Here is a 13353-nt window from a genome sequence, read left to right on the forward strand (position 1 = left end):
AGAAATCCTGATACACTGGAAACATTTTTGGATCAAGTTCGTGTTTTTTTCAATATTTGTGAGGAAAAGTGTCCCAGTGGAAGATACTTTTTTTGGTGCCCTGATCCACCTGTAAGAATATTCCAGTTTAAATTGAAGTAGCTTAATGGGTAAGTACATTTGTACATGCTTCCTTTTGTAGTGTGAGTATTGGTGACTTTTATTATATCATATTTGAACCACACAATTCGCACGATAAAATCATATTGATTCTACTACTAGATCAGGAAATTAATAATTTAAAGTATATTCTACAGTATAGTCTATTCTATATAATAAATAACACCGCTAGTCATATTAGAATATTATCAAATTCTTAGCACTTTAGGCATAGTAAAAACAAGTGATAAAGATAAAGTGAATATGAAAATTTAATTTTCGGCTGGCAAATTAGTTTTCTGATAGGCACTAGATTATTCATCTAAGGGATCAAATTTAACGTTCCAGAAATTGGCTTCAGAAAACTGAAGGGAAATAAGATAAATTCCTCCAAATGTCATATTTTTGAGGAAAAGTTCTTATATAATAAATTTCAAATTTAATGATTTTCATTAAAATATTTGTATTTGAATTTATTAAACACTAGTAATTGTCTGCTTATGTAAAATAGGTATATAAAGAATTAACAGTACTTTTTATTCTAAGGAAATAATACATTCTGAGACTATAATTTTGACAATTTGTTTTAAATTAAGAACATAGTTGAGAATATCATAGAGAATCGAAATCTAATATTTATTTATCAATGATAAACCATTTTACAAAAAATAATAAATGAAACTACAAAAACTTATTAACTAGGTAAGTATTTACTAAAGAAGTACCACGGATAGGCTGAAGCTCAAATAAGAATTTAATTTATATTATTATAAAGTTTATTCTATATCATAAATAACACCGCTAGTCATATAAGAACATTATCAAACTATTAGCACTTTAGGCATAGCAGAAATAGGGGATAAAGATAAAATGATATAAACTTAGGGACTAATGGATTCGAAGTTTATACTGGTCGAATAGAAATATTTCCTGAATTAGACTGTACATTCTATCCCAAGCAACACACGACAGTTAAACGTTTATTTTTGATTTTCACCAGGTGTACATTTTTGGTTGAACTTCAACTATAAATGTCGGATAAAATGTCCGCGGGATATACGTTGAGAAATTTAATATTATGTTTATGTTATTGACGTTTCACAAGAAGGCTTATTATATGTTAATAATATAAAATTATTATTTTATAAAAATTAAACATTTAAGTATGGTAAATTGTATACTATTTAAAGGCATTTATAAAATAGGTTTAATAAACAAATTATATTTACCATCCACAAAACGTTGAATATTTAGTTATAGAGAACCAGTATAAAACGTTTAACCTAAACCTTATAAACGAAAAATGGGGTTTTTTCGCATTTTACTCCAAAACTTTCAGGTTAGCTGAAAAAAGTGTAGATACAAAAGTACTTTTATTGCCAATAAGCAAATAAACGGTTTTTCATTAAAACTAAACCCTTACCCCGCTCCCATCCATCCTACACAGCTTACAAGTAAGAAATTCTTCTGCAAAGTCACTGTTTTTCAGAACTTTGACATAAACTTTGAATAAACTTTGAAATATAATTATATTTATAAATATAATATAATTATATTTATAAAAATAAATAATTACGAATTAAAAAAAAATATATTTATTAATAAAAATTAATTATTTATTCAGACAATTGATAAAATGACTTTACTGCCTAATTTACTTCTTAGAATGCATCAAGAACTACTGCATTAAACAAATAACAATTTCTTATACACTTCCCAGAAAATTGAAGTACAATTATATACATATATCATAAATGGGATTAAATAGGGTGGTGTGTAATTAATGTTTTTTTCTGTGATAAATTGGTGAAGGCACCCGAAGGTGCAACGTTTAGTCCTCCCTCTGACCCACTTAAATTATTATAAGAAAATTACCATTTATAGTTATATTTGTATACTTATTTTTCGACGTACAGGAAAAAATTAATTTTCACCAGTGGCGTCCACAAGGGATTTATCGTAAATGTTTCTTTTAATAAAAAAGGTACGCTACTGCATTTTTCTAAACTAAATTTTATTTTGTAAATCCTTATTTAGTTTTGAGCAAATTTGTATTCGTGAGTTATTTTTATTTGTGTATCTTATTTGGTGTAATTATTTTGTTTCATACACGTTAATGCATTTCCTTTTTTTTTTCTAGATTTCCCTGCGTATGGTATTCCATCATTACGCTAGATATTTATACCTGTATGCTACACGGTGATATCGGGGTCATTTCATTAAATATTTCAGGTACAGTAATATTTAATGTAACGCTAGTTATATCTGTGATAGGATCCATCGCATATAACAATATTAAATTCTTATTTGGGATCTTCATTTAACCCAATTCAGCACCGTCTCTAGCGCCGCGGCAGCCGGCGCGCGGCCTGCTTCTTAGGGGCGGAAAAATGCTTGACAAGAATTTCGAGATGTTTGCAGTTGCTGAATAATAAATGAAAAAAAATCTCGAAAAAAAAGTTCTCAATAAATCAAAATTCCCTTTTCCCTATTATTTCTGTAGTAATTATAATTTGATATTTTTTCTTTGCGGCCGAATTGACACGTAGTAATGCCTCCTGATATTGCCGCTCCATGACCGTGCGCTTCGCATCCCGGCCGGCCATAGAGAAATGAATATTAAATGGCAATTTTCTTCAGTGTATTGAGATGATTTCCAAATATGACAACGTTATGGCAGAGCACCTTAGACGCATCTATAGCAATAAAAACTTGAAACGGTTTCCCCACTATTTGGGCCCAATTATTCAAAATGAGATAATCTCGCTAATTTCGGTAGAAATCAATAAAATTATTTTATCTGACATACGGAAAAATACGTATTTTTCAATCATACTGGATGGTACCTCTGATGTTGCGCATAATGAACAATTATCAATCATAATTAGATTTGTGGATGTAATGAATGACTTAAAGAAGATAAGAATAAGAGAAAATTTTTTAGGATTCTGCCAGATTACTGACGTAACAGGCGAAGGGATATCAAATTTTGTGACCGAAAAATTAAAGGAATTAAATTTGGATATTTATAAATTGCGAGGACAAAGCTATGACAACGCAGCCAATATAAAAGGCAAAAATAAAGGAGTGCAGCGCCAAATTTTAAATATAAATCCTTGAGCTTTTTATGTGCCCTGCACTGCACATTCTTTAAACCTTTTGGTAAACGATGCTGCTCGATCGACTTTTGAAACAACAAACTTTTTGATTTAGTCCAAGAACTATATGTATTTTTCTCTTCTTCTACCAACCGTTGGGATATTTTTAAAAAACATTGTAAAGGACTGACACTAAAAGCTTTATCAGATACTAGGTGGTCAAGTAGAATAGATGCCTTGAAACCACTCAGGCACTGTTTTGAAGATGTGTGTAACGTTTTGGTAAGATTTGAGAGATGATGCAAGTAAGGATATGTCTGCGAGGAACCAAGCAAAAAATAATTTAGAAAAAATAATAAGTTACAAATTTATATGCTCGCTGGTAATGTGGTATAAAATACTTGAAAGGGTCAACGTTGTCAGTAAGATTTTGCAAGATCCAGAACAAAATTTGCCCAGAGTTAAAGAATATTTGACAAATCTTTTGGAATTTTTACAAAGTAAAAGATGTGATGAAAAGTTCAACGATCTATTAGATGAAGCAAAGAAAATTGCCCAAGATGTTAAAGCGGAAACAGAATTTCCTGTAACCCGAATTCGAAGAAAACGTCAACCATTTAGTTATGAAGTTGCAGACCAAAATGTCGTCGATCCAACAGACAATTTCAAAATTAATTTATATTTTTATATGCTAGACGTTTCCATTAATTCAATCAAAGACAGATTCGATTTGATGAACAAAGTTAATGAACCATTTTCATTTTTAAACTCTCTATTTGACTTAGAGCTTTATCCGGATCAATTGTTGATGAAATGCTGCCAAGATCTACACCTACTTCTCACGGATGAGGCAAGAGATGAAAAAGACATAAATGGTGACGACTTATTCAGTGAAATCAAAGTGATACGCACTTTCATAAAATCGGAGGCAGGTGTGGATATTCAGTCGTTAATTAAGACTTTTTCCGAAACGAAAGCCAGAAAATATATTTAGTTGCAATAATTTTACAGTTCCCCTTGTTATATAAAGTAACATAATTTATTAATATTTAATATAACTTGTTACTTGCTACTTTTGTGTTTTTCTTTTTACTGGCCATAGACTTATTTTGCGTATATTTCTAATGACGTTGTTAAGTAACTTTTTATAAAATGTTTTTTTAAGCAGGGATGGGGAGGAGGTAGTAAAGCGAGGGGGGGGGGGCTTGGGTTGGGTTGGTCTCCTTGGAGGCTCCAACCCAAATCCACCCTTGTCAGGGGCGGTGTGGACACTACTTGCCCCGGGGCGCCTCATACCCTATAGACGGCACTGACCCAATTCAACTATAAAATATAAAAATTATTGGCTTCATAAAACTTTCGTCGTAATTTTGGAACCTATAAAAATAAACAGTCATGTCAAATTTAAGTTTGGTGGTAAACATCCTATACCTACTAACATTTCAGAATTATCTTTATTAACTACTCAAATGACGTAATTACTTCCTTACAAGAATCACACGTTAAATAATTCTCTTTCTTTGACAGCATTCAAAAATGTTCATCAGGAAAGGCAAAAAACACAGTCGTAACTCATGTGTAAGTTATCGCCCTCTGGCAGGTAATCTCTAACTATTAATGAGTGATTTATCTCCCAATATAAAATAGAATTTACCTCTTATTAAAATGTGATATCTGTCTCTTCAATAACGTAAGACAAACTGCCGCCAATAAATTATTGCTACGATAGTATCGCGCCGTAAGTATATGCAATTTACTTTATTTGAGATGCATAATCAATACATTCGCGGTTATTAATGTTGACAGAGGAATGGGATATGACTGTGGTAATTTCTTCTTTGATGGCCTCATCTCATAAAATCACTAAAATACCTATGGTTGTATTTATTTATGTTTTGATGGATAGACGACCATTATTTATAAACTTCTAGTTAGCTCAAAGTTTTGTGTAAATAACATCTAATATAATAATAATGATAATTGTTTTCGGATTCTGCAGTGTAGAGTTCTATAGTTTAGCTAATTATAATACTAAAAACCTATATTCTGGGGAGAACTGCTGTATGGCTTCTTTCACAAAAAGAGGGAGACACAATTGTTTAATTGTGCCACTGAAGATTACTAGTGGACTGTATTCATTTACTTTTTAATCTGCATGGGAAGGACCACAGTTTGCTTATATGGAGCTGAACCAATTAACTTAATAAATGAAACAAACTTGTACAATAACTTTATCGAAAAGCAAATTTGCTGTACAATTTACAAAGAATTCTTAAATTTACAATAAACATATAACAAGCAATTACAAAGTGTACTTAGAGGTACAGTAGAAATAAAATAAAATTAACCTAGACATATATGCACGGAAATTACAAGTCATTAAGGTTCTGCAACATAGGTATAGATAGGTCAAGAAATTCTGTGAAAGAATAATTAGCAGATCTCAATAAAACTTTTTTAATGACAATATCAAATTTTCGTCTTTTCAAGTTGCGAATCCTTAAAGGCAATAAATTATACATGAGTTTTCCATAGTGGAAAATAGTATTTCTACTTAAAGTGCTCTGAGACTGAGGTACCTGAAGGTTTTGTCTAGAACTTGTTTGGTAATTATGTATATCTTATTTGTTGGAAGGTATTAGAATGGCAGTGACGAAATGTTTCCAACAAAATAAGATCATATAGAGTTAGTATAAAAACAGAGGCTTACAGTGGTCCCTATAGTCTGCACATGATAAGACCCTAACAGCTTTCTTCTGCAGAAGAAACAGAAAATGTAACTTAGTAGCAGTACACTAACCAAAGAACAGGATGCCATACCTTAGGTGAGATTCAAAAAGGGCATGATATACTTCTTTTGTGGTGCCTGGGTTATGAATCTCCATAGCTACTGTTCTTATTGCGTAAATAGCTGATGATAGACTTTTTAATAGCTTGATAATGTGAACATCCACTTTAAGTTTTGGTCAATCATTAGTCCCAGGAACTTATACTCACCCACTCTCTGAACCAAACTATGGTGAATTTGTAGGGATATTCTAGGAGAGAGTGTGTTTGGAAAAACTATAAATTTAGTTTTAGAAGTATTTAAAGCTAACCTGTTTTCATCAAACCAGCATTTTATTATATAACATTTTATATATTGTGCAAGTCCTCGTTAATAACGCTCTTCAGAAGAGATGGATCCTGCCCTGACCAAGATAGAGAAGTGTCGTCTGCAAAAAGGATTAGCTTCCCTTTAAGGTTGAGAGGAGCTAGATCATTAATATATAGGAGGGGACCCAATACAGAACCTTGAGGAACCCCATTCCTAATGATCTTAAATTCAGAGGACATCTCAGTTCCGCAAGGGCCTCTAACGCACACACACATTGCTGCCTGTTCTCGAGATATGATGCAAACCAATCCCTGCAGCCATATATGTTAAGTTTTTCCAAAAGTATTTGATGATTACCACAAACAAATGCTTTGGCAAGGTCGCAATACACTGCTACAGTCAATTGTTGGTCATTAACACTCTCATAAACATGCTCAAGTAATTGGTATATGGCATCTTTAGTGCTTGTGTTGACTCTGAATCCAAATTGTGAAAGTGTTATTATTTTATTCCTATCTGAAAATTCAGTAAGGCGAGTCTTGGCCAAGGTCTTCAGTATTGTAGAAAAAAATTACTATTTATTTATTAGATTCAAGGTTAGGAGAATGGATCAGTTCTTCAGTGGGGCAGGTGTAAGCTGGGGATTTTCTTTGCTGTTTTTACGTATACTTAATGTAAGCTTATTTACACTCACTTTTGCTTCTTAGCAGCTCCGTTAATTTCACTCATGTCTTCCTAACTAGGAACCAAGGTAATTATGCTCTAATCACAATGGATTCAGTACTTTAACCTATTGCGTCAACACACGACAACCGAACTCGTAATTAGAGATACTTATACTCATAAGGGTGGGTTTTTATCTGGGTTCAGTTATAGGGGTAGTTACGGACCTTCACTAGATCACTTTAAGAGTGTAAATATAGAGACGTGCTTTTAAGATTATGGACCTAAACTTGGTCACTAAAATAGAGAGAGAGAGAGAGAGAAAGAGAAAAACCCTTCTTTGGGTATTAGGGGTAATAGGGAAGACTCCGTGAGGAACTTCTCACTGCGAGAGCGATGACACGCGACTGACTCATACACTTTCTCCGATAACTACTTAACTCGACTGTCTCTTGCAACTCTTAGGGCCAGTAATTGGTCATCAAGAGTCTGGAGAGAGCCCTTTATTAAAGTTTAAAAGAGTAAAGGGAATAGGGATAACTCTTGAGCAACTTCTCACCGCGACTACGACTCACGGCCGACTCTCACACTACATCTCGGTGGCAGTGACCCAACCTGACTACAACTGAAATCGTAACAACTAAACTTTGACCGTGTGACTTTTTACCAGCTTGTTTTACTTAATAGGTGTAAAAGTGCTCAATTAGTGCATATCGAAGGGATGTGAAAAAGACCTTAGAGCCTGACAGTTTGATGGGAATTTATGAGTTATACTTATGATCTTAGCGTTTAAAAGTTACCACTTGAAATTAATTGTTTCATTGATTAATAGGTGATTAAATGAAACAATCAATTTCAAGCGGTAACTTTGAATCACATTTAATCTTAGAGATCGGTGATGTTCCTTAAAATTGTGAACATAAACCAAATAAGAATAAATACATCTTGATGACATAAAACGGTATTGTTGGGTTATTTACTAATAACCTATCTAAATAAAAAAATTATCCATATACACTTCTATCCTAAATTTGGCCTCACAAGAGTGCAATAGAATTGAGAGATCAAATTAAATTACAATTCATGGGATGCTACCGTTGAGAATTATTTATTTCAAGATCAGTTATTGTTTCCACTGGAAAAAGTGGATTTCCGTCTATATTATAGTTATAGATCTTTTAATGAAAAGATCATTAGCTTCTATTTTGATCTATTTAGATCCAATTCATATACCTTACACTTACACGAATTTCAGATCATCAGATGATTAGTGGTTGAGTGGGAACCTTTGGCCATACCTGATAAATCCTTAAATTTTGGGTGTTAAGTTTCTCAGGTTGAGTCTCATCAATAACTAATAATTAAGTCATCAATTTTTTATAATTATTTAATTTAATGGATAGACTGGAATGGATCGTCACAGAAAAAGAAAAAAGTCTTAGGATTGGTTAAGATTTTTTCGCAACCTTGAACGATATTTACTTCTAATCAACAAAATATACTTAAATTACAATGACTGAGCTTGAACTGATCTTGTAATCAGTTGGTCATTCTTTTCTTTTCTTTAATAAAGCTTTAATTATGCTAAATATAAAAAACTTCATTGATCATATCTTTTATTTTTGCAAAGCTGAAATTGCTATAAAAAAACTTTCTAATATAAATATTGGAAGATGCAAATTTGCACAGTAACTTTGTGTTTTTAAAAATGAATAAGCCTATTTATTCATACAAGCCTAATGTCAGGATGTTTGGCCTAGGAATTAAGGCACGGTAGGAATCATGATTTAGCCTCTGAGTTAAGGATTTTTTCCCGTAAAATTAACTGTCAGGATAACTGATTTCTAAGATGTCACCAATCGGCAATCCAACCAAGACTTTGCCTTCTCTAGAACTTCTGTCAAGCTTAGGTGTAGTGACTGGATATCCAGGTCATGCCAGAGAATAGTAATATTGTCAGCAAAAAGTGTGAACCTTGTCTTAAAAAACTACTATGTACTTACCGTGCATAAGTAAGTACATTATTAAATTTAAAACATTATACAATGCAGTCTTCACAAATACCTCAATTATCTAGAAAAAAGAGAGATCCGCCTAAAGTTAGATATGTTTAAAGAATATCTATCCTTATAAATTAGTACAATTTCCTTTGACAATTTTAAGGATGCAAATGTACTCCTATTTCTAGAAATATTTATAGTTACACCCAAAACTACTAAGGTATTATAAGAATATTCATAAAGATAAAGGCTCATTATCTCCGGCTGCCATAATATTTTAAATACTTAGTTATTTGGTAGGTCGTCGTTTTCCATGAAATTTATTCTTCGGGCAGCACTGGTTAATATGTAGATTAATCTGTCCATTGTAATCTAGAATATTATCCAAAGAGCCACAAGGGCGCTATTAAAAAAAGAGTTGAGACAGTTGCAAGGTATGGACATCTTGGATAGATTTTTAGAATCTTTGATAGTCGACGACGTCCCGATAGTTTATTGTGCTGTTCGGAATAAAATAATCGTTTTACAGTATCATCATGTTTAACTCTTGTGACCACTTTTATTAGATTTTAGCTTTTAACAAAAATTTACTGATGTTAAAAGTCCTTAATAGAGTAGCGCATGATATGCTAACCGCAGCTTATCAGTCTTGAGAACATTAATTGGTGGTGGGTTGGCATGAATTATTGTAGACGTGCTTACCTTTTAAATTGTGAGCGCCATCCAATTTGGTCACTTTATTTAAAATGCAGTTGTAAGAACCTTTAACTGGCAGATCGGCTTTTACATAAACAAAAAAGGATGTAAAGAATTATAACACATAGTAAAACACAAAATAAGCTTCAATTATTAACAACACTATATTATAAAAAAAGCAAATACTGGTCAATGTTCGTTGTTTAAACTTAAATACACTCACTTAAATAAATCATTGTTGTTAAAATTATAAGATAGTTTCTTGTTAAAAGTACAACCCCTGAAATCAAAACTGTATGCACCAAAGTTATAAAATACCTTTCAGGATAGTGAAATTAAAGGGATTAAGTAAGATATTATTTCAGTATTGATACAATTTACGTTACAGTGCAAATTGCTAAAATGATATAAATTAGCCAATATGACTAGTCCCAAAATCCAAATAACAAATCAGCAATCATGACATTGCTTACACATTCCTTTTATTTGGTTTGACCTGGTAATCCACTGTGCAGATTCAAGGACAACAGCTGACTAATGTCTAATCAATAACGTCATGAAGAAGTAATAAATCCTGATAAAGCTCTAATTTATGATGGGAAATGAAAGCAGCACCTGGGATGGTCTTGGGATGGCCCTGAAGACTTAATACTTCGCTGAAGACCTGGCTTAAGATCTTACTTAAGTTCATGCATAAGATCTGATTTAGGACCCTGCATAAGACCCTGAAATCAACAGGTGAAATTTCAAAAATGGCGTCCTTAAAAACTATGAGAAAACGTTTTACAAAGAATAGGAATCAAGCTTACCTCGAGATGTTAAAGGGTCTTCTATAAAGTGTGATAAAGTAGTCTTTCACATTACATGGCAAGAGTTGCCATGAGGAATCTCAACCTCGAGAAATTGTTAACCTGAAGACCACACCATTTGGAAAGAAAGTCAAAACGGAATTTCTGGGTACTTCTTTGATGGATAATCTCACGTAGGGCAAGTTTTACAAGAATTGACAATACAACGTTGCCTTGCATAGCTTTAAGTTGCAGCAAGTATGGAAATCAATCTAATCCCAACACGAACGTATAAATATACCTGGACTGCTAATGCATATGGCCACGATACCCAAAAATGACCACTGCATGGTGGCCGCCATTTTTATAGTGGTTGTGTCCTTTTGACGTTGGTCACTCTGAAAATTTTTAGTGTTGCCAACAAAAAATATATTAAATAACGGTAATGAAGTTGACGACGCTGACGTTTGACGTGTGAGTATAGCGGCCTAGTTTTTGGCGATTTGTAAATACGTGTATAATGTATCACCATCTTTATTTAAAGGTATCTGGTTGAGTTTCTCAAAACCGAATTATTGTGAATTGTCCGTCTGTGTTGTTTATAACTATATATTTGTGTTCTGTGGTTTATAATAGAATAATATATTGAGTTGTTGACAGAATAATATATTTTTACTATATAAACCCTGTATAATTACGAACCCTCATAAAATCATCTATATTTTAATTCTTATAGATGGTTGTACCTATTAATGTGGAAACACTGTACATGGAAGAAGAGTAAAACTCGTAATTGTAAAAATAGAAAGAAAATAAGTGTTTTTAACTGAATTTGTTATAGGTTAATATAAGTTAATACAAGCAAAAATTTAAATGAATATCATGATTTTCATGGTATTAGGATTTATAAGATTCAAGATTATCAGAATGATAAAACAAATATTTTAAAGTGTCTATCATGTCCATCTATTCTAAGTTGATTGAAACTCATTTTAGGTGAGGATTACTTTTTTTCATAAAGTTTAACGAAATTCTTAAAGAAGTACTAGAAAAATCGCAGATCTAACGCAACTATCTTAAATTCTTACCTATATGTAACTTTCTTTCTAATTTTGCATTTTTGTAAACATAACCTCTTAAAAACTTTAATTGTTTTGTTTCCTTACAGTTGGCACAACTAAAATTTGTCAGTGACCAACATCGAAAGGACACAATCACGCAAAATGGCGGCCCCCTAGTAGTGGTCTTCTACTTTTCATTGAATTGGCAGTCCAGGTATATTTATAAGTTCGTGAATCCCAAAAGGCAACGTATTCAAATTACAGGAAAAATAATGGCAACAACACCCCGTTATCGAAAATGACAATACGTAAAAAGTTGATCCTTGAGCATGCGTACGTGACCAATGACAGAGAGAGGCAGATAGAAAAATCATGTTAGTCAGAGAGAGAGAGAGAAAAACAGCCTGATTCCAATAAATTGCTTAAAATTAAAAGCGAAGAACAGCTAACGCCATCTAGAGTATTTATTTTTTTAAAGGTCATTAACCAACTTTACACTAGATGTCGTGATCAGTACATTTTCATACAATATCAAATTATTACACGAGAGAAGAAACCAAAAAAATAAATAAAAACGCTGCACTCTATTCGCTTATATAAGATAGTACCGCAATTGAAGTGTCTACTTGATAGAAATACATTTAAGGTAAAATGAAAATCCTACAGTCCCCCTCCACTTATTTATTAAAAATCATTCAGTTTTTATAATTCCCGACATATTTCGGACACAACGCTGTCCATCATCAGGGGATAAAAAGTTTAAAATTGATATCAGTTATACCCACCAGCGTTTGAGTCCATGTAAAAAACCTTTATTTATTATTATTATTTTTAATTTTATTTATTTAAATTTTCTTGTTGACAATAGAATGTGTTTAATAATAGAATGTAAATAAATAAAATTAAAAATAATAATAAATAAGTTTTTTTGACTTGGACTAAAATACTGGTGTGTATAACTGATACCAATTATAAACTTTTTATCCCCTGATGATGGACACCGCTGATGTGTCCGATACATGTCGGGAATTATAAAAACTGAACGATGTTTAATAAGTAAATGGAGGGGGACTGGAGGATTTTCATTTCATTGTAATCTACGACTCCACTGCAAGTATGGACTATTTCTTCATTCTTAAGAAATACATTTGTTTTGATTGACTTGACTATTCAAGATAAAAATAAGATGATTGATGAATTATTTATAGTCACTAGTTCGTATTCTGCAATGTAAAAACATCCATGTTCTTTGTAATAAAGATAATGATCATCGTTAAGATTCTCACATAAATTATATACTTTTAACTTATACGCCAACCATAATCTGGATTTAATAAATATAAGAGCACCATAATATGACTTCGAAAGCGTTAAATCGACACCTCTCGATTACACTCATTACCGCAAGAAATGAAGATAAAGCTCATTAGAGAGAACTATAACGCACTATAAAAGAAGTTATTTTATTTTCTTTAGTACGCCCATACTTGTCCAACGAGATAGGCAATTAGTTGCTGTTCCGATAGCCATCAAGTTTCACTTAATCGGCAAAATGTGTCACTGACACGCACGTCCGGTACAATTTCTTTTTTGCCCATAATAACTCGAAAATAGACGACGTTACGGTTTTTACATACTAAACAGTGAAAATCCTTCCCAACAATATACTTTATCCTAAAAGATATCGCTAATGTGCAAACTACAGTTAGCTCGAATTCTCGACATTTTTGCGTGAAAAAGTATGTTGATTATGGGCCTCCAAGAACGGGCGAAATATTTACAAAATCTTTATACTGTAATTATCATGAATAT

The 13353-nt window shown here is 32.3% G+C and overlaps 1 protein-coding gene across 2 annotated transcripts in view; it reads left to right on the forward strand.

Annotated features, from left to right (window-relative positions):
- LOC126742470 (MICAL-like protein 1) overlaps positions 1–13353 on the forward strand; it is a 231987-nt gene continuing 218634 nt past the window's right edge. For both annotated transcript variants that reach the window (XM_050449113.1, XM_050449114.1), the window contains exon 1: positions 1–149. In XM_050449113.1, the coding sequence (XP_050305070.1) occupies positions 146–149 (4 nt within the window). In that variant the 5' untranslated portion in view covers positions 1–145. The remainder of the gene's footprint in view (positions 150–13353) is intronic.

The sequence above is a fragment of the Anthonomus grandis genome, chromosome 11 (assembly GCF_022605725.1).
Source record: "Anthonomus grandis grandis chromosome 11, icAntGran1.3, whole genome shotgun sequence".
NCBI classification, from domain to species: domain Eukaryota; kingdom Metazoa; phylum Arthropoda; class Insecta; order Coleoptera; family Curculionidae; genus Anthonomus; species Anthonomus grandis.